We start from the raw sequence: 21,993 nt of genomic DNA, 5'->3' as shown, positions 1-21,993 counted from the left end.
TGTCTAAGTAATAAAATAATTAATAAATAAATATAGGACAAAATAAAAAAGTTGCCAGTTGTCTATTCAAATCAGCATAATTTAGAACTAAACACTCGAGGCGGTCAGGTAGCCTATGACAATGAAAGCAATGCACTTTAGACAGAGAGAAAGAGAAGAAAACGGATGAGGAAGTCAAACTTACAATGCAAACTGGTCCAGAATAATACATGTATGTGCCATATTATTGCATTGTCTCAGAGTAACAGGTTTATATAACAGAATTTAAATACGCTACTAATATTTCATTCTTCGGTGCTCCACACTCTTCCCAGTTGGTGGCAGTAACGCACCAAAAACCCGTTTTACGAGCTGCCATCACACCTCAGAAGAAGAAGAAGAGCCCCATCAAAGACGTGATTTCCGGATCTTTCTTTCTTTCGCTTGAGGACCGCCGTGCAAGCGTTAGCTCTGTCTTCTTCTCTCTTTTAAGGTAAGAGTTGAGTATCATAACGAATGTCACAGCAGGTTATTTGTGTTTAATATGATATGTAAAACATTATGCAGTGGGAGTACAGTGTTGTAAGGAGAGATTTTAGTTTGCTGTGTAAATTACTATTAAGTTAACGGTTCGTGTCTACTAGAAACGGTTTTTAAAAAAAGTAAAGTAGTTTTGTAATACCCATTTAATTTTTTTCTTACTTAACTGGGTAGTTTTAATCATAGACTGATTTTAATAAGTATTGTCAAAAAAGCACGTGGTCATAAGGGTCCACATGTGATACGAGCTCATCTGCCTGTGTTAGTTCAATTCATCGTCTTGTGAACTTATTAACACTTAAAAGTAGCTGTATTTTTAACTTGAAAATGTAAAAAAAAAAAAAAAATGATGCTATGTTGGTTGGTAACTAAATGAGTATGAAGCATGTAGCAGTGCGTTGGGTATGTAGCTGATGTCTTGCAGGCCGTTCAGCGAGGCTGAGTCTGAAGTGACTCTGTCCTTTCCTGTTGAGTCTGCTAGATGGACATGGGGTGGTTTGAGGCCGTGCTGTTTACCCTCTACAGCATAGTTATAGAAACCCCAGACAGGCAATACTTCAAACATGTGCTTGAGGGTCTCCAACTCTGCACGATGTAATCCTTTGCTTGTGAAATGTACTGAAATGATCTTTCTCTTACAGCAAAATATAATTTCCTTGAAGCCTTCAGAGAACATTCATCTGGCCACCTTATGTGTTGGTCATAAGTTTGATGCCATCTTTGAGATTAGTTTCTATCTCACATCTGCTACCAGAAAGTAAGTAACATGATTCATACTTTTCAAAGCAATTATTATAATATACAATATATACACGCACTATTTTAGTTAAGATTTCTGTGAAACTGAAGTCATTGCTGCAGGCTATCCAGCAAGGCTGAGTCATTGTGACTCTTGCCTCTCCTGTAGTGTCTGCTAGAGAGATTGAGGTGGTTTGAGGCCTGCTGTGGTGCCCTTCCCAGCATGGTTATATAATCTTCAAACATTTCAACTAGTTGTCTGTAATCTTATTGGTAGGAATTGTGAATCTTCATGTAAAATGTAATCTTCATGTTCTTCTGTCCTTTACAGGGAGAAACGTCTACTTTGCTGTGGTGTTGGATCACCAAGTGTTGGTTTTGACTAAGACAAGATATTAGGACAGTATTGAGTATTACATGCTGTGAGATTGACATTTAAAATTATTTTTGGTGCATTTGTTGTTGGTTCAAATGCTGAGTGGTGTTATAACCCAGGGGCTTTTGTTTTGTTGTTTTGAATAATTGTTCAGCTGAAAAATAAAGAGCAAAAGTCTTTAAAGAGAGAAGCTGTTGTCGTTTTTTCACATTGTTTCTTACAAGCGTGTGGCAGAGAAGAATTGTCAAACATAGTGCTGTGTATAACGACTAGCTGGCTGTACATTGTCCTGCTTATTACATGGTTCTTTGACTAAGTAATTGGACATTCATTTGAATCGACATTTTAAACTTGCTTGTAATAAACTCAGTTTCTGCCAAGTAAAGCAGTATTTAGGCTTTTAGCCAAGATGAACAAATTAGGAAGTTATGTATAGTCATCCCATGTTATTTCTTAACAAACAAATAATTGTGGTTCAAGTTATTTTATTTGTCTTAAACATCATCTTAAAGCATGCTGCTAAGGGGGAAAAAAATGTACAAGACATTTGACCTCCCAACAAGATGACTACTACAACAATGATATTCAGGGTAACATTGTGTAACTGAAGACGCATCTGGTAAACCTTGGTTGAATATAGCAGTGCTGGTTTAATGTCTCTCACTCTGGTCTCTGTTAAAATAAGCACTATTTTGCCTCTCAGCATGAGTTCACAGTAGTGTTGTCATAGTACCAAAATTTCAGTATTCGGTACCGATACCCAATGTTCCCTCTAAGCTGCGCGCGCGCGCGGCCGCGCACTTCTTCCACCGCAGCCGCGCAGAGAAATAATGTGCCGCGCACACGCTAAAATGAGTTGGGAAACCCATTTGATTGTACTCTAGTTAAAACGGAAAAATTGCAGTGCTCGGGTAAACCGCTATAGAGCTGGTGCCGCTATAGCGTTAGAACCGGTGAATGCGGTGTACAGGTTTCATAGAAAGAGAATGGTGTGCGCCAAATGAGTCGCTGTAGAAACCGAATGCTTCAATGGTTGCGGATGAAATAGTTCAAATCGAGAGGCAACGCAAACACCGTGACATGTGAAATAAAACGTCCTCATGTATTAAAGAAGAGTGGCTTGATTAACGTTAAGTGCTGGAAATAGCGGATGATTAACAGAACGGTAACAAAACGCTGAGACATTTACAGTCACACACAGGTGTATTGTGCAAACTCTACTTCATAGCGATGTTTAGATAACTATAAGAATTCACTTTTTTTTTTTTTTTTTTTTAATTTAACTTGCATATCTCAGTTTAAATGCTTCAGTTGTTTTGATATATTATGTTCAGCCTATATTATAAACCTAATAAATAATTGACCTTGTTTTTTAATCGAGTCACTTATGCTCATCAAGGCTGTATTTATTTGATCAAAATACAGAAAAATAAAACCAGTAATATTGTGAACTCTTAGGCTATTGCAACTTCTAATATTGGTTTTCTATTTTAATATATTTTAAAATATAGTGTATTCCTGTAAAGCAAAGCTGCATTTTCAGCATCATTACTCCACTCTTCAGTGTCACATGATTCTTCAGAAATCATTCTAATATTCTGATTTATTATCAGTGTTGTGCTGCTTAATATTTTTTGGAACCTTTTTTTCTTTGGTTCTTTGATTAGGCTAATAAAAAGTTAAAAAGAACAGCATTAATTAAAAATATAAATATTTTCTAACAATATAAGTCTTTGTTATCGCTCTTTATCCATTTAACACATCCTTGCTGAATAAAAGTATTAATAAAAAAATAAATAAATAAGAAAGAAAAAATTGACTGACCCCAAACTTTTGAATAGTAGTGTATACTGTAACACAAAATTTCTATTTTGAATAACTGTTCTTTTTAACTTTTTATTTCTCAAAGAATCCTGAAAAGTATCACAGGTCCCAAAAAATATTAAGCAGCACAACTTTTTCCAACATTTATTATAAATTAGCATATTAGAATGATTTCTGAAAATTCAACTTTGCTTCACAGGAATAAATTATGTTAAAGTATATTCAAATAGAAAACTTTTATTTAAAATTGCAATAATATTTCACAATATTATTTTGTGAAATAATATTCAGTATTTTTTTATCAAATAGATACAGCCTTGATGAGCCTAAGAAACTTCTTTAAAAAAATGTACTGACCCCAAACTTTTGAACGGCAGTACGTGTATTGTACTGTAAAAATGTTTTCTCAGGTAACCTAAAATGTACATCATTTAGTTACATCAAGGGTCAAATCAAATATAAATAGCACATTAAAGTTAAAAGTTACACACTTTTTTTTGTGTGCGCGCTGTACAGGTCTGGTATAAAGAATTTTTTTGCTCAGGTGGCTGAAATGTCCGCCCAATAGAGAAAAGTTTTGCTCAGCAAGAAAAAAAATTAGAGGGAACATTGCCGATACCAGTCAAAATCCACGGTTCTCGGTACCACATGCTAATTTAAAAAAAAAACACTATTTTTAATAAAGTCAAACAAAAATAAAAATGTACAAAAATCAATGCCATTCTTTATACTTTATTTAAATTGTGTTTCAAGTTTTTCCGCAAGTAATAAAAGTATGAAAAACGGTAAACAAGTTTCACCCAAATTTAATTTGTCTTTTAAATTTAAACACATTGTATTGTTTTGGTAAATAAAGGGGATTTACTATTAAAATTAAAATATGGAAGAAATATTGTGACTTCTTTAAAAAAAAAAAAAAATTATAAAATTATATTTCTGGCACAATGTCTTTAAGAAACTTTTTTATTTTGACGGGTTGCCATGAATACCTTTACATTTCTGTGTGTAGCTATGATATGACGCTGGTTTTACTCAATGAAACGGTAAAATGCTCGCGAGGGGACTCTCAGAGCAGTTCTGTAGATGTTTATGTATTTATGTCCTCATTGAGACGGCAGACGATGAATCACCGCGAGCGGCACGCGCGCTTCAGTGTGTGTAGTTTAAAAAAAAGAAAAAACCGCGCGTCTCTGCCATTCATTCACTCACACAGAGACTCGCAGAACATGCGGGATTCATATTTGAATCGACTTTTGCGGCTTAATATTTACAGATACTAGTCCACGTCGCGATTTGATTTAAGTGCAATGACCTACTTTTGATTAATTCATCCAAACTTTGACAAATTCCGTGACATTCCGTGCTAAACTGCAAATTCTGTTTTTATAACTGGATTCCGAGATTCCGTCCGCGTTTTCTGCATCGCGGAAATTATCGGGCCGTACGCGTCAAGAACCGGGTTGACCGGGTACTCGGTACCACCGGTACTTAAAAAAAACCTGGTACCGTGACCTTTTCACTTTTTTAGTACCGACTTGGTACCGAATTACCGGGTCTTTTGACAACACTAGTTCACAGTAGGCAAAAAGTACCAGGCAGCTACTACTACTGGTGTCATTAAGTGTACATATGAAGTGCAGAGTTAATGTACTACTAATTTACTTTCACTAAAGCTCGTAATGCCATTGGCTCCTCAAACTGTCAGTCAAACCTCATTATTCCTCCTGCCTCTCTGAATAAGTACAGTGTTTTCTTTACTCAAAAAACACTATTTATAAAGGCCAATTTATTTTTATTTTTTGTTTTGTATTTGAGGAGCGGAGAAGAGTGTCTTAGTCTAGCATTTGTCGTCAAATCACTGCCAAATAGCTTGTGCGACGCGCTGAATCTTTTACAATATGATACTTTGGCCAAATAACAGAAAAAACTGAGCGCCCACATAGAGACAGAAAACTGTATGACCTACAAGTTCATGAAAATGTAAATGCGATGCCTGTACTGCTTCTGATGTGGCGTTAAGGCCGGGAAAAAACATGCACTGGTCAAAAGCTTGAACTTGAAATGTTAATATGACGCATGTAACTATTCAAATAAATGTAACCAGGCCTATACATCTGTATGGTAACACTATACAATAAGTTTTGATTAATGTTAGCTAATGTAACTAACATGAGCATACAGTGAACTATACATTTATTACAGTATTGAGCTTTGTTAATGTTAGTTAATGAAAATGCAGTCGTCCATTGGTAGTTCATGTTAGTTCACAGTGCATTAACTGTTAACAAACACAATTTTTGATTCCAGTTTTTCTCAGTCACTTTAGTGCATTTCTCGAATCATCCGTAATATTTGCAAAGTATGTGCATTTCTCAAAACAATTTGTACAAACAGCACCACACAATGGATTACCTGCAAAAGCCTGTAACTTATTCAAAATCTTTAGTTCATCTCTCAAAAGTATTTGTCAATGAACACATACAAAATACAAAATTAATATAAATAATACAATTAATAATAAAATACAAAATTAGAAAGGCAAACACAGAGCTTTGGTTTTGCAATTTGCATGCAGCACTGTATGAGGAATTTCAGAGAACTGATTTATCATTGGTTGATCTACATTCTCTTCATTAGTGAAAGTCAAGCCTCACCTCCACAATCCATGGCAAATTTACAAAAAGACTAATAGAAATGTGTATAAAATATGCTTGACAGTTTATGACAACTAGATCAACCATTTTGCATTTATTGACTACAGCTCTGTGTAGATCTCATGCAGCGACATGGAGCTTCCTTGATTTGATATTCCTTCATTAATTCTCTGAAATTTCTCCTTTAGTCTGGATATGTGTTGCTTCACAAAAATAAATGTTATTCACAAACAATAAATAAATACATGGATCAACGTGGAAAATCCTCATTTCCATGTAATATGTAAATAGTTAGTTGATTGGACTAGTCATCTTAAAAAATATGGTCATACTTAAACAATCATTTTAAACGTCTAAGAAAAATGATTAAAACACCTGATTTGACTGTTTTAGACTCCCCTCTCATCAACAGATATGTATAAATAGCTGCTGTATCTCATTCATAGTGGCCAATTCTTTAAATCCTAAAATCTCCCAAATTATTTGTACATTTACATTTTGGTAATATGACTCAGAGCTCTTACTGGTCTGTAGTATGTTAGCGAGGTTTGTCTTGTTCATCCTCCTCAGGACATTCAGGGTGGTCTGCAGAAGCCCCTGTTTGACTCCGTTCTCACCTTCATCCTCTTCCTCCTCTCTCTCTCAGAGCATGCTGAGTAATCTGGGCTCAGAACTCCTTTGATCATCTTCAGCTCTTTCTTTGTCAGAGAGATGATTTTGTGTTCAAGCTCCTGAAATTGGTGTTGAGTAACAGAGCATTCAATTAATGAACCTCCTGAATCATAAAAAAAAAAAAACTTCTGTAAAGTCTCAAACAGCAGCCTGTACGACATGTACGAGGCAGAAGATCTTAATATGGTGCTTTGATCCTTGTATGCATCCTCGAGGCACATAGTTGACCACAGGTGTCACTCATACACTGACTAGATGTTGTTAAAACAATACTCTATTATTTCATAACAGGAGGACCAAGAGCCTTAAAGACCCGAAAGATCCATGTAAAGAAAATTACAGGGATTGCATCTTTACTGAACCCAGCAATCCAAAGTGCCCATTGCTACACTATATTGCCAAAAGTGTTGGGTCACCCCCTTCTAATGAACAGGTTTGACTACTTGAGTCATTTCCATGAGTACAAATCTTAATGTTTAAGCATATAATGATATTCTAGGGAATTGTGTGCTTCTAATTTTATAGCAACAGTTTGGACAGGACTCTTTTCTATTCTAACATGACAATGCCTCTGTGTATAAGGCAAGGTTCAAAAAGAAATGATTGTTCCCAACTCGGTCCTGGAGGGCCACTGTCCTGCAGAGTTTAGCTCTTGCCTCAACACACCTGCCTGGAAGTTTCTAGTATGCCTAGTATGACTTTGATGAGCTTGTTCTAATGTGCTTAATTTGGGCCGGAGCTGATCTCTGCAGGACAGTGGCCATCCAGGAGCAGGACTGGACACCCCTGAACAGATTAGTGTTCTAGGTCAGTGGTTCTCAACCATGGAGACCCCCCAACACTGCACATTTGTATGTCTCCTTAATCAGACACACTGGCTTCAGATCATCGGCTCATTAGTAGAGACTCCAAGACCTGAAATGTGTGTTAGACAAAGGAGACGTGCAAAATGTATTTAGGGGCTAGCCTAAGTTTAAGAACAACCATACATGCATTACTTCAGACGCAGCTGTGAAATGAATGAATTATTAACTGGTATTAGATTCTTCACTGCAGCTGAAGTTCTTAAGGTTAATGAATGTTATCGTATTAGAATCAACTTTAGTCTCAGTGTTGTTCTTTGATCTGACTAGAGATATTTATGGTCACATTTTCATTGGCTGGAACATTAAAATGCCTCTGAATGTTACAGACGTGACGCTGCAGTTTTCAAAATATTGTGTCATGTATTTAAGCATTTATAGTTACACTCAGAGGTAAATACATGGAGGAATGTCTGCATGTACTGTAAAGAGTAACAGCTATATTTCTCCACAACATTTCTAACAATAAATCATCATTATCATATATATTCATTCATTCAGTCAGTCAGTCTTTTCTTCATGATTCCCATTTGAGTTCATTAAAATCATAAAATCACGAGAACCACCATTCAGACCTCATACACTGCCCCATATAACACATCTTATAACATAAGATTTAATGGGGTGTGTCCCAAAAAATTTGAGAACCACTGCTTTTTTAATACTGTCTAGTGTTGGATGGATGTGTGTCTGTCCAACACACCTTTTATACTATACAGCCACGTCTTGAGTCTCTGTGATTTAAGGTCACTGTCGCACAGGGCAGAAAGAAAAAAAAAAAAAAAACACACAATAGGGTTCCAGCACCCCTAACTGACCCCTATACATTAAAAAAATCAGCTCACAACAAGGCTAAGAAGGAGTATTTAACACATACAATAATGGCTACTCAGTGATCTGATAGCCAATAAAAACATTAATCTACACATTATCCACCCATGTGACTGGTGAATGTCCATTGTCCAGCCACAGATTTTTATAACACTGTAAAAATTCACCTTAAATAGCTATTCTTTGTTGTACTGGTTGTATTTTTTTAATTGTGATTTTTCTGTGATTTTCCCATGTGTTTTTAATTCATGTACATTCTACATAAATACTTATTATAGATCATTTAAGGGAGATAGTCTTGATATTGTTTTCAAGTGCGCGCGGACACGCCCCCTTGTTTCCGTGGAAACGTGAGCACTGAGCAGTTTCACTTTCACTTAAGAACGAAGGACGGTCGAGTATCTCATCCTGGCGCATTTATACAAGCATGAACAGGTAAGTGTTTTTTAAACGTCTAAGTGTAAAATACCTTAACAATTGCTGTACATTTATCCTCAAATTACACTGCATTTCCTGCTCCTTACGGTATGTTGGAACGCCAGTTGTAAAGCAAGCTTTCTGTGTTCGGTGCTACACTGATAAAGCTACAACGATATCCAGCAACTCTGTTGTAGTTATCAGAAACTGTGTTTTGCGATTTAAGCTCAATTTGCGTAACAAATAACGTTTACCGGTTCAGCAAACGTCTACTATCTCCCGGTGCAGCAAGGCTATAGTTTTGTTCATTCTGGCTTGTTTACTTGCATTATAGAAGAACCCAAAATCGTAATAAATTAAATTAAATAAATGAGTAAATGAACGAATGACCTTATGGAATAAATGTGTGTGTGTGTGTGTGTGTGTGTGTGTGTACCTGTTTTTCTATTCAGGTGGGGACTTAAACCTGAATACACACAGACTCATGGGGACTCGTGTCACGGTGGGGACCTAATTTGAGGTCTCCACGGGTAAACAAGCTAATAAATCACACAGAATTAAGTTTTTTGAAAATCTAAAAATACAGAAAGTTTCCTGTAAGGGGTAGGTTTAGGTGTAGGGCGATATAATATACAGTCTGTACAGTAGAAAAAGCATTAGGCCTATGGAGAGTCCCACAAGGATAGCAAACCAGACATGAGTGTGTGTGTGTGTGTGTGTACTGCTTTTTTATTTCTATGCAAATGTATTATTATTATTATTTGACATGTATTTCGGTATATTTTGTCTGTTTATGTTTTAATTATTGTTTATTCATTTTTTGTTTCTTTGTTTTTGACCTGATATGATACGGAGGAGGTGTGGCTTAAGCATTCAGGCATAGCATTCAAGCCCCTCTGCAACATTTTTTTTTTTTCTTAGTCGTCTAGGTGTAGACAGGTGTGTCATACCGCCAAACATTTTGTCTTGTGACATATCTATGTGAGCTTCTGTCACGGTGCACACAGTGGGGAGGAACGAGGAACACGCAGACGAGGATAAACTTCAAAATAATAGTCTTTAATTAATCCAAACAAGGCAAGGTTAACACAGAGAGGCACACCGGGGAATAACAAGTAGACCAGACGAAAACTAACTAAACAGGCAGGAACTAAATACACATGACAATAACAGATAATTAGACACACCTGAACTGAATAAACTAATAATCACACAGAACAAGGACAGGAACATGACCAAATAAGGAAACAAGAGGCGGGAACACATGACACACAGGACAGAGGACTGACAGCTTCAGTAATAATAACAGTGTTTGACAGACAAACAGGCTCAAGAAATAATCATGTTGCTTCATGATTACAAACTTATTATTTGTAACTTACCCCCACTATTTATTTTTTTTAGTGTTAAGATGGACGTGAAGGAAGTGGTTATTGAAGTGAATGGACTTCCAGACGACTACCCCAATAATAAAATGATTGACAAATTAACCATGCACTTTCTGAGACCCAGTAACAATGGCGGAGAGGTTTTAATAGTGATATATCCCACCTCCAACAAAGGCCAGGCGTATGTTGTTTTTGAATCAGAAGGTATGATACTGTGCATTGATGTTCTGTTCTTATAAGTATATATCTAAGTTTAACATCATATTTCATGACTAACATTTCTTTTTCTTTTCTTTTTTTAATTCAATATCTTAGTACCCCGAGTCTTGGAGCATAATCATGTTTTGGAACTGGATAGTCAGTTTTACCCACTGGATGTTAAAAAGATACATCAGCCTGAGGTAAGACATTTCATTGGTGAACCTAATTCTCCTAACATCTTGTTTTATTTGAATGTTTATCTTCTGAAGGCCCCAGAGATATAAATCCAAATTTTGTTTGGCAGCTAAACAAATGCTTTCTGAAAGTAATGCTCTGGCAGCATCTAGCAGTCAGAAAAACACAGCTGAAATGATTTTGCAAATGCTGATTTACTTAACTTAAACATGATAAACATATTTTCATTTGTTAACATTAGCTTTCTTAAGTAAACTATATCTAATTCTCCAAATATTTAAATTTTAGACTGATGGGCATTGTTTTTAATGCACTGATAGGATTAATGCACTAATTTTGAATTAATTATTGCATGGTTTGTCAAGATTTAAATACGACTAATATTACTAAAATAAGAATAATAATTTAAAACAAAAATACATGCATACTTCTTTTTCTTTTGCTTCATGTTCTTGGAGCTTTTTCTTTCATTTTTCTGCTCCAGACGGATAACTTCATTTGGAAGTCATAACCATATGTTAATATGCATGTCATTACCTGCCCCATGCACTGCATGATGTCCGAATCTGAAACCATTAAATGCATTTAAATTATAAATAAAATAAGTATTAAAAAATAAATTTCCAAATGATTCCTCTACGTTTAATCTGCATACTACCGTAATGTTTACATTGTATAGTGATGCCCTATTTAAATCATCTTTGAGAGCAAGGGGGCCCCCTGATGGCGGCCCTAAACAACTTGCATACTTTGCATATAAGGAGGACCAACACTGCACAAACTATAAATAACAGCCCAAAAGTGAGGGATGACAAAGGTATTTCCTTAATATGCTTATTCTGTTCATCTTGTTTTCTCAGTTTGACATGCCAGCTGAAGCATTCCTTGATGTGAGCATGTTCTACAGTCAGATAATGATCCGAAATCTTCTTCATAGCCACGGCTTTCAGGTGTCAGAGACCACTTCAGGACAGCTGTATTTGCAGGGAACCTTTCTTAACCTAAAACGCATCCATCCCAAACTCATGCGTCTTCTGGCTCAAGAAACCACAACACAAAGAAGCACACCTTCTCAACACACTAATGGCTTCTCGTCTGACTCTATCTTCAGAGCTGGCTCCAGTGACTATGAATCTAGATCTCATTCCACATCGAGGCACAATCAAAACAATGTCCACTCAGTGTATGCTGCAGGCAGAAACCCACATTCTGGAATAAACTCAAGATCCCCAGAGTCCCCAAACAGGCAGGCACTCATGCAGGCTGCCTCTCCACTGGATGTTAGTTCAAGCGCAGAAAGTTCCTTCAGCAGTCCCACCAGGAGCTATGAGGATTCAAGCATGAGCGCTCGGCAGCGGAATCCCTTGTCTCACAGGAAAACTGAGGATTCCTTCCCTGTGGATCCATTACCGTTTAAATATGCAATGCACTTTAAGAAAGATTTTATTGAAAAAATAGAATCTGATCACCAAACTCATATTAGCCATGTAGATGATTCAGGAGTTGTTACGGTTAAACTTTCAGGAGGATCCTGTGAGGAAGCAGGTAAAGAATTGCGTGAATTCATGCAGAACATCACCTTATCTTTACGCACACAAGAAATAGACCTGCATAAACTTAACAGCAGTCAAAGGAGATACATTACTGAGAAGGCACACTCATTCCAAAGGATCTACAATGTTTTAATTAGGGAGGAAAATGACATTATCAAAGTGGTGGGTTCCTCTAAAGACAGTTATGACGCGAAGGAAAAGCTTCTTGGACGGGAGGTTAGCATTACTTCGCCAAAAGACTTCACAAAGAACTTTCTGCGACGCAGCAGCTCTTTGCCAAGACAAAAAACAAGGCATATAGAGCAGAACCCAGACTTGGGAGGAATTCCTGATGCTATGTACACTAATACTGTTAGTAGTTCCTCTGCCTCACATTCCCGAGCTGACTCTCAATTGCAGCAAGAAGTACAACAGGAAAGAGGTCGCAAGGCCTCTAAATCCTCTGCACAACGTGACAGACCAAAGAGCGCTTCTCGATTACAACACAAAAATGAAAGGACAGTAAACCAAGAACCGTCAGCTCGTAATGAGCAGGATTTGATGCCTTCTAATGAAGTTCAGACATCTAAACAAAAAAACCCTAAAATAAAATCTCATTTTATTTCTGTTGATAAATTGACAAAAAATTTACGGTTACACTTTTCAAAATGACTGAATCCACTACATCAGTAATCTATCTTATGGCACAGACTGGTCACATCTCTTCTCATCCATCACACGTTATCATCCATTGTAAAACACAGAATATAAATAAAATTGGTCAGACACCTTGTGATTACCTCTACTTTAAAAGAGGGACGAGACTGTATACTGACAGTTCTATTAAACCAGTAGTGTCCAATCCTGCTCCTGAAGGGCCAGCATTATACAACGTATAGCTCCAACCAGTGAGTCTGAACACCTTGGATAGCTATTTCAGGTGTTTAATTAGGGTTGGAGTAAACTCTGCAAGACAGCTGCTCTCCAGGAACAGGTTTAGACACTCCTGGCCTAGTTAAATTGTAATCACTCTCGAGCACTTTGCAACAGTCACTGTGAATGCTTTGTAATTGTTGCCTCATATATATATATATATATATATATATGAGGAAGAAAGTCAGTATATCCAAATAACTTATTTTAGCCGTTGTTAACCTGTCTTAATATATTTTTCAGTATTTGAACTTCACTATGTTCAGTCTTGCATTGACGATTTGTCAAGACTCTTTTTCATTACCATGGAGACTCAATGAGGAAGTGTCTTTTTCTGCATTCTACAGGAAGTGAGGCAGGCCCTGTGGTTGATTTAGGGTCTGAGCACCTCCCTGTCAAAAAAAAAATTAAACAAGAACCCAGGCTTGTAAAACAGGATACACTGTTAGACATTTCAAAGGGTTTTTACAGTAACTTACTGGCAACACTGTTGCCAGTAAGTTACTGTAATTACAATTTACAGTAGCAAACTGTATTTGATTTATCAGTATACTACTGTAATTCATTCATTTTAATATAGATTTCATTAGATTTTATAATTTTTATATAGAATTCATTTTATTTTTACTCTACATAGGTACTACTGGCATTCAATTAAAACAGACACAATAATTACAAAATATCAAATTCTTTATTTAAAACATTGCATGTATAACACATAAAAATACAGTCTTCCAATGCTGGAGCAGTGCATCTTCACCATTTCTCCTGTCTTAGGACGTTTTGCAGTGCATTATGTTGTGATTTATCCTCACAAAGAATCTTTAGGCAACAGAAACATAATGGGAAAAAAGACAAACAGCCAAAGAATACATAGCTATCTGCAAAACCCAGGTGCTGCTCCAAAACGTGACCACCATCTTTGCTCACCATCCACTTTGACAGAAATGTCTTCTCTGAAAAACAAGAAATTACAGAAATGTCTAACAGTGTAGATTGTGAAAAAGAGTGCTTTGTTTTTTCTTAAGATTTATGAAACACTGTTTTTGATTCAACGTTGCATTAATTGAGAATGTCTATTTGAGTATTTCTATCAGATACAGATTTCTGTCAGATGAAAATCCCCTTATTTTGTGATTTACCTGTGGTTTGCTATTATAATTTCCACAGTGGTCATTATAATTCATTGGTTGTCTTGACAAAATTTTATTTTTTAGCTCTCTGAATAATTCTTTTTAAGCATTTGAATTATTTTAAGGAATTACTATAATGTGGACAAATAGTCATTTTAATCAAACGGCATTTTATGTTAATCTGTCTTAAATTATGTGAAGATTGTATTAGTTATACATTAAGGACTGTGACTACTGACTCGTCAGCTTATTTCTGATTTCCACTGTTCTCAAACTATTGTAATTGCATAATTTTTTTTTTATAAATTGTATGATGTGTTACTCATTACCTGAAATATTCTTTATTGTTGTTTAATGTGTAAAAGTGGAATATCAGCACACATAATGACCTAACGTTTTGACTTTACAGCAATAAACTGTTTTGACATGAACTGCACTCAAGTCTTTAAACTTCTGAATTCTGGTTGCCAATTATACACTAACCATATTAAACGAACAGAATTTGTAGTCTTACATGTATTTAATAGAATGCAATTTGTAATACTATGGTTAAGAAGAAACAACATGCTAATTTGGATAGTTCCATGGTAGCTATTTAACTGATAGCATCACTGCTGATTGGTATCACAATTGCTCCCGGCACCCCTTTTTATTTCTCCATAAATGGCATGCTGTGCGTCCTTTCCTGTTCTGTTTATATCTTGTTTGGTCCTGTTGTTTATGGTTGTGAGTAGGTTTAGCAAGAATGGAACAGATCCTAGATTAGTGTGTGTGGGCAGCAAAACTCAGACTATGTGAGAGATTTAGCTCTTGACAGCAGTCTATGAGCCACACTCCCCCATGATTGCAGGACCAGAGGAAGAGGGTGGGTTTTCGGAAATGCCATTCATCCTCTTATACGATAATGATCACTTATAGCTTATTTTATTGAATATGCAATTTAAGTTTGACTAAACAGTATTGTGCATATACAACTATGTGTTTTCATGTCAAATGACACAACAAACATGGGGAACGTTATGAATGGCAAAGCACTGAGCAAAAAAGGTTTCGTTAACAGGACAGAGGTTTCGCTGTGGCTGCTTTCAGGGCCTGTGGTAGCTCAACAAGATGTGAAATACTCATGAGTTTAAAGATAGTTCCTTCTACCACATGCGTACAGAAATACGCACATACATATGCCGATGTTCTCTTGAACAGGATGACATGCTGGAGCCTGCAGACCGCAGTCATCACTGACTTCACTCAGCACAGCCTCAGATCATGCAACGACCAAGATGTAGGCCACACCCACTTAACATTCGTCTCCTCTACCGGCTTCGAGAGGAAGGCAGTCAGTACTGGGGTTCTGTGTCTATCTCGTCATCTTCCACTTTTCTCTCCATCCATTTGGCCTTCAGATAGACTCCTACAAGGATGGCGGAGCTGGAGGGCTTGGAGTTCGGAAAGTCAGACTTTGTGCTTCTAGACGAGGTGACCATGGAGCAGTTTATGGATAACTTGAAGTTAAGGTAAGAGTGAACATTTTACACTAACGTGGTCTTGTGTAAGGAGATTCAATGGACATCATGTATTATAAAGAACCAGACAAGATGGGAGTGAACATGGCCTTCAAAAAGGTTACTCAGTGCTGACATTAAGCTTAAACTCAGTTTGAAAGCTTTGATAAAACCATTTTTTTTAATCTGTAGAACTTGCTTGTGAGATCTGTTTCACTTTCAGAGTGAGTATTTAAGTCTCGTTTTATCTTTTTTAGTGCCTTTTTGATTTTGACCACTCCCTTCTTGGTAGACAATGCCGTGACGAGAAAATGACAAGTTTTTAGAAGAAAAAGGTGGAGGGGAAATAATGTGTCATTTGGCTTTTGACTTTCCCGCTCATAGCTGAAATATCAATTTAAGTGGCTGACATCAACAGCTTAGGAGACCAAAAATGGCATCTTATCATGTCTTACAACAGCTGATCATAGCCAACCAGTAGGATCTTCTAATGATGAAATCACAGGTTTCTAGTTATCCTTTCCTTTATTTTTCACTCAAGTCCCACATCTGTGATGTCATTGGTTAAACCGGGTTGAATCAGATGACCTTTTCACAAGACTCTTTATGAGTGTGATGTTAAAAAGTGTTCGACATTTCACTACACACTTGTTTTGTCTGTCACAGATTCTTACGTCCTCTGAAACCTCATAAAAATGTGCTTGTCCATTCTGTGCGTATTATTAGCTGAGGTATGACCAGGCCTCATGTGACTGTATCGCACATTCACACATCAAAACACCACTAAGTTCATGATTTGCTGAAGGAAGGATGAATCCTGTCTTATTTTTTTAATTATATGTCAACATTAATGTGAAAGTGCTTGTTTTGAAAGAGTATAAAGAATTCAGCGTCTACAATGACATTGTAACTTCGACTTCATACAGATGTCTATGTATTTTAACTATACGGCAGGAAGTGATAGCGTCTTAGTGGATATGTTTGCTTAACTAAGATTACACTATATTTTATGTTGATTGAAATTCAGAAAGTGAGTCATCTTGAGCCCCATTACACTTCCTGTTCTCACTTCCCAACCCCGTATCACTTCCTGCTGAATACAGGCGTGTGACTCTGAGAAACATACTGTGGCACATAACACCTAGATTAACGTCAAGTTATGACACTTGTTTCCCTTTGTTTAAATTTAAATGAATCTCTAATTGTAAAAAAGGGATGTGGTTTATGATGTTTTATTATATTAATGTTGAACAAATTCAGGATGTGTTCCTATCTGTAACTTCATCTTGAACTTCTAAGTGTGATTTGTGACCCCACCAAACCTTACAGTAATACTCAATGCATCCATCAGTTGGTCTTTGTGTCTCTTGATTCATCAGGAACTAAACCAAACCAGCATATATGATTAAAACAATGAGTCTTGTTAAAGATGTTTCTGCTGTTCAGCTTGACATGCATATTGTTCACAGTATTGTTTGCTGTTTTCAGGTTTGAGAAAGGCCGTATTTACACTTTCATTGGAGAGGTAGTGGTGTCAGTCAATCCGTACAAACATTTGGATATCTATGGGAAGGAGGTCATTGAGGACTACAGGGAAGAGAACTGTATGAGAATCCACCTCACCTGTATGCTGTCGCAGATGCCGCTTATAAAGCCATGAAGAGACGAGCCAAAGACACATGCATCGTCATTTCAGGTACAGCAGCTACTAAACACACAGTCACAGCTGAAAAAACAACAACAACAATTGTACAATGATCAACAACACAATAATCGAATGAAAATGCACAAATGCACAATGAAAACATATCAAATGATAGTCAGAACAATCTACTTAACCTTTAGACAAAATATTTGAAAATGTTTTTGTTGAGTATAATATTTGATACATCAGGCCTTTATATAGTGAGAATATGGAGCTCATACATAAGGAGAAAAAAACACTTCAGTTTTATTCAGAGGCTCAGACTGAGTAAAAATATGCAGTTTGGTGAAGTTGCTGATATTTAAACGGCCAGAAAAGTATGATGAAAATCTAATAGCTTGTAATGTAAATCCTGAGATCTTTATAACAGTATAACAGACTACTTACATAAAATGCATATAAATATCATTTGTCACTCTATATCTCCCCCAGTAGTATATTTAAAATACATTTATTTCATACTAAGTATAGTTTAAATCTATGAACATATTTACTGACATATCGCTCAAGACTGATATAAAAATTATAATTAAACTTTAATTGGAGTACTACTTGTGCATAATGCACTCTTCTCAATATTAAGCCTAAAATGTGTTTTAATGTCACTATTGATGAGGATTGTATGATCTTTGAATAATACTGGTCTTTAAATGCTAGATCTTTAAAGTGTACTGAAAGTACAGTGGGTACGGAAAGTATTCAGACCCCCTTAAATTTTTCACTCTTTGTTATATTGCAGCCATTTGCTAAAATCATTTGTTCTTTTTTTTTTCTCATTAATGTACACACAGCACCCCATGTTGACAGAAAAACACATAATTGACATTTTGCAGATTTATTAAAAAAGAAAAACTGAAATATCACATGGTCCTAAGTATTCAGACCCTTTGCTGTGACACTTCATTTGAGTCCAGCTGTGTTTGATTATACTGATTGGACTTGATTAGGAAAGCCACACACCTGTCTATATAAGACCTTACAGCTCACAGTGCATGTCAGAGCAAATGAGAATCATGAGGTCAAAGGAACTGCCTGAAGAGCTCAGAGACAGAATTGTGGCAAGGCACAGATCTGGCCAAGGTTACAAAAAAAATTCTGCTGCACTTAAGGTTCCTAAGAGCACAGTGGCCTCCATAATCCTTAAATGGAAGACGTTTGGGACGACCAGAACCCTTCCTAGAGCTAGCCGTCCGGCCAAACTGAGCTATCGGGGGAGAAGAGCCTTGGTGAGAGAGGTAAAGAAGAACCCAAAGATCACTGTGGCTGAGCTCCAGAGATGCAGTCGGGAGATGGGAGAAAGTTGTAGAAAGTCAACCATCACGGCAGCCCTCCACCAGTCGGGGCTTTATGGCAGAGTGGCCCGACGGAAGCCTCTCCTCAGTGCAAGACACATGAAAGCCCGCATGGAGTTTGCTAAAAAACACCTGAAGGACTCTCTGGTCTGATGAGACCAAGATAGAACTTTTTGGCCTTAATTCTAAGCGGTATGTGTGGAGAAAACCAGGCACTGCTCATCACCTGTCCAATACAGTCCCAACAGTGAAGCATGGGGATGGCAGCATCATGCTGTGGGGGTGTTTTTCAGCTGCAGGGACAGGATGACTGGTTGCAATCGAGGGAAAGATGAATGCGGCCAAGTACAGGGATATCCTGGATGAAAACCTTCTCCAGAGTGCTCAGGACCTCAGACTGGGTCGAAGGTTTACCTTCCAACAAGACAATGACCTTAAGCACACAGCTAAAATAACGAAGGAGTGGCTTCACAACAACTCTGTGACCTGGAGAGACCTAAAAATGGCTGTCCACCAACGTTTACCATCCAACCTGACAGAACTGGAGAGGATCTGCAAGGAGGAATGGCAGAGGATCCCCAAATCCAGGTGTGAAAAACTTGTTGCATCTTTCCCAAAAAGACTCATGGCTGTATTAGATCAAAAGGGTGCTTCTACTAAATACTGAGCAAAGGGTCTGAATACTTAAGACCATGTGATATTTCAGTTTTTCTTTTTTAATAAATCTGCAAAAATGTCAACAATTCTGTGTTTTTCTGTCAATATGGGGTGCTGTGTGTACATTAATGAGGAAAAAAAAATGAACATAAATGATTTTAGCAAATGGCTGCAATATAACAAAGAGTGAAAAATTTAATTTTAATACTTTCCGTACCCACTGTATACTTGCAATAGTTTCACTTTAGCAAAATCAAATATACTTCAGTATATATTTAGTTAAACTTAAGCATTACTTCCTCACAAGTACAAAATTAGTTGTACCGATTTAGCAGACTAAATCATATCAGTTTAGTATACTAAAAGTACAATTGCAGGGTATTTTTATATATGTAAATGTATTTAGTGTACTTAGCATATACATTATTTACATTTTAGTATATTTATTTTTCACTGTGGTCTCAATAATTTATCTTAGTAAGATGCTTAGCTCTGTAGTTTTTTATTATGGAGGGAAAATATATAATGGCAGTGGAATAAAATGATGATTGAGAGATCCTCAAAAGCCTGATGGATCATATTTGATATGCATGATTTAACATGATTTTTTAAGAATTAAGTATGGGCAATAAAGTAAAGCTAGCTGATTCAGTCCAGTAAGTGTTCATCTTAAAATATTATAATTAAAGGCCCCGGTATACTTCAAGGCAAGCAGAATCCAAGAAAAAACTGGTGTGACGTCATTTCGATCAAAATCAAGCCAAAATCTATATAATCAAGCCAAGACATAAACTATACAATCAAGCCAAGACCTATATATAAAAGCTGGGCCTATATACTGTACAATCTTGTTTTGCTTTCATTTCTTCCATACCTATTCCTTGCTGCTTTTAGCGCATCTGTTCGGAGCAGCGGAATTACTCTGTGATGAACCGTGTACAGAGAGTTTGTCCACTGTGCCTCTAATTAGGGAAGAATAAAACTGATAAACAAAGACATTTCTGTATGGATTGGACGAATCTCCTTGTGTTTCAGGTGAGAGCGGAGCAGGCAAGACTGAGGCAAGCAAGTACATTATGCAGTACATTGCAGCAATCACCAACCCAAGCCAGAGGGCAGAGGTCGAGAGGTCAGTTTTCTGGGGATACTGACAGCTCTGGACTTTTCAGGGCTATTTTTTTTTCTTCTTTTGTATAAGAAATTATTGATTTTATTACTCAATAATATAGTAAAACAGATTTGTATGACAGATCATTTGAAAAGCATATGCCAAATTTTTAATGCAGTATTCAATTGGAGAAGAAGGCTGAACATCTTCTAACATTAGATGTCAGTATGACATTGAGTTTCTTATTTAAGTGTAAGCTGACAAAACACGTTTGTTTATACATTATTTTTTGCCTATTATTGTATTTGCATCCTACCGCAGTGTGAAGAACGTGCTCCTGAAATCCAACTGTGTGTTAGAGGCCTTTGGAAATGCTAAGACCAACCGCAATGATAACTCCAGCCGCTTCGGTAAATACATGGATATCAACTTCAACTTCAACGGAGACCCCACAGGAGGACACATCAACAACTACCTGCTGGAGAAGGTGAGGCCTTCAGTGTCGTATCAGTAGCCTACTAATTAAAACGCATCAGGGACATGACATATGAATATGAAATTTGACATTAGCACGTAAAATAATAATTGTTAGATTTGAATCTGGTGATCGCAATTTGATAAAAAAAAAAAAAAAAAAAAAAATATATATATATATATAGCCCATATTTATTTAAGCTAGGTCTTGCAAATATTAGGGTGTTTTTACTGAATGTGTAGGGCTTTGTTGTCATGTACAGGTTATTGTTTACCTTTGCTTGGTTTGCTTGGTTTGTTCGTTTGGCGCGAACCAAATATGGTGCCTTTTATTTTATTTTATTTTTAAAAAGGACAGTTTTGTGAGTATGCCTATTATTTGTAAGTCATGTAATAATGTGCAATTACAATTCTAAGATGTTTTCTCCCGTCTGATATGGAATGGAACGTTCTCGAAACTTTGGCTAACATAGAAACATTGTTATCTGGTCTTCAGTAATGTTCTCAGAACGTTAGCGCTAATGCATTATTTTTGGAATGTATAGAATGCTCAACTTTTGAATCGTTTTAGTTGGATGTTCGTTTAATTTTTTTTCTTTCTTTTTTTAATGTTGCTAATTGTTTCAGAACATTCAAAGAACATTTAAAATAACAGAGAAATAACATTTCCATAACAAAGTTTAGCAAAACGTTCCTAGAACATTTTTCTTGCTAGATATAACAACTGAAAGCGATCAAAGTTAATAGTTTTTTTATTTATATTTTTGTTATATTACCTTGGCAATAAAAAGCCATTGGTGCTCTGCAGAAATTTTAATAAATATTAGTCAAAAAAAAAAAAAGAGAGGTGGGAAATCATCCCTCTGAGTGCAACTTCTAATAGGAAAATACAGACATTTACTGAAGAGCTGTCCTCTTTTATCAGGGTGGATTGAGAGTCATATTAAAAGGCCTACTGTATAGTACAGGAAAGCAATTAACA

At 36.5% G+C, this 21,993-nt stretch overlaps 2 protein-coding genes, 2 long non-coding RNA genes and 2 other non-coding genes across 9 annotated transcripts in view; 5 read left to right on the top strand and 1 right to left on the bottom strand.

The window, feature by feature from the left end:
• Positions 1–323: 323 nt before the first annotated feature.
• On the top strand, positions 324–1,823 carry LOC131525589 (uncharacterized). Its single transcript, XR_009267259.1, has 3 exons — positions 324–472; positions 1,161–1,276; positions 1,589–1,823. It is a non-coding gene; the product is annotated as an uncharacterized LOC131525589 (long non-coding RNA).
• On the top strand, positions 938–1,070 carry LOC131526485 (small nucleolar RNA SNORA9). The gene has a single exon (XR_009267473.1). It is a non-coding gene; the product is annotated as a small nucleolar RNA SNORA9 (small nucleolar RNA).
• On the top strand, positions 1,375–1,505 carry LOC131526486 (small nucleolar RNA SNORA9). The gene has a single exon (XR_009267474.1). It is a non-coding gene; the product is annotated as a small nucleolar RNA SNORA9 (small nucleolar RNA).
• Positions 1,824–1,877: 54 nt separating the features above from the next.
• si:dkey-154b15.1 (uncharacterized) lies at positions 1,878–14,702 on the top strand. 4 transcript variants are annotated; one of them, XM_058753412.1, is made up of 5 exons: positions 1,878–2,798; positions 8,793–8,912; positions 10,299–10,486; positions 10,598–10,683; positions 11,539–14,702. In XM_058753412.1, the coding sequence occupies exons 2-5, from the start codon at positions 8,905–8,907 to the stop codon at positions 12,880–12,882; spliced, it is 1,626 nt and encodes a 541-aa protein (XP_058609395.1). In that variant the 5' UTR covers positions 1,878–2,798; positions 8,793–8,904; the 3' UTR covers positions 12,883–14,702. The 4 variants fall into 4 exon arrangements, with proteins under 4 accessions (XP_058609395.1, XP_058609394.1, XP_058609393.1 ...); XM_058753411.1 differs by lacking the exon at positions 1,878–2,798 and having other exon boundaries at positions 8,439–8,912; XM_058753413.1 differs by lacking the exons at positions 1,878–2,798; positions 8,793–8,912 and adding an exon at positions 9,405–9,424.
• Positions 13,964–20,983, bottom strand: LOC131525590 (uncharacterized). Its single transcript, XR_009267260.1, has 4 exons — positions 20,854–20,983; positions 20,304–20,391; positions 17,399–17,501; positions 13,964–14,099 (listed from the first exon to the last, which is right to left on the bottom strand). It is a non-coding gene; the product is annotated as an uncharacterized LOC131525590 (long non-coding RNA).
• myo1g (myosin IG) overlaps positions 15,422–21,993 on the top strand; it is a 51,431-nt gene continuing 44,859 nt past the window's right edge. Inside the window, 5 exon segments of the mRNA XM_058753409.1 lie at positions 15,422–15,787; positions 17,264–17,376; positions 17,379–17,471; positions 20,465–20,558; positions 20,859–21,024. Coding sequence (XP_058609392.1) covers positions 15,693–15,787; positions 17,264–17,376; positions 17,379–17,471; positions 20,465–20,558; positions 20,859–21,024 — 561 coding nt within the window. The 5' untranslated portion in view covers positions 15,422–15,692.

The sequence above is a fragment of the Onychostoma macrolepis genome, chromosome 19 (genome assembly GCF_012432095.1).
Source record: "Onychostoma macrolepis isolate SWU-2019 chromosome 19, ASM1243209v1, whole genome shotgun sequence".
Classification (NCBI taxonomy): Eukaryota; Metazoa; Chordata; class Actinopteri; order Cypriniformes; family Cyprinidae; genus Onychostoma; species Onychostoma macrolepis.
This window is presented reverse-complemented; position numbering and strand designations above follow the sequence as displayed.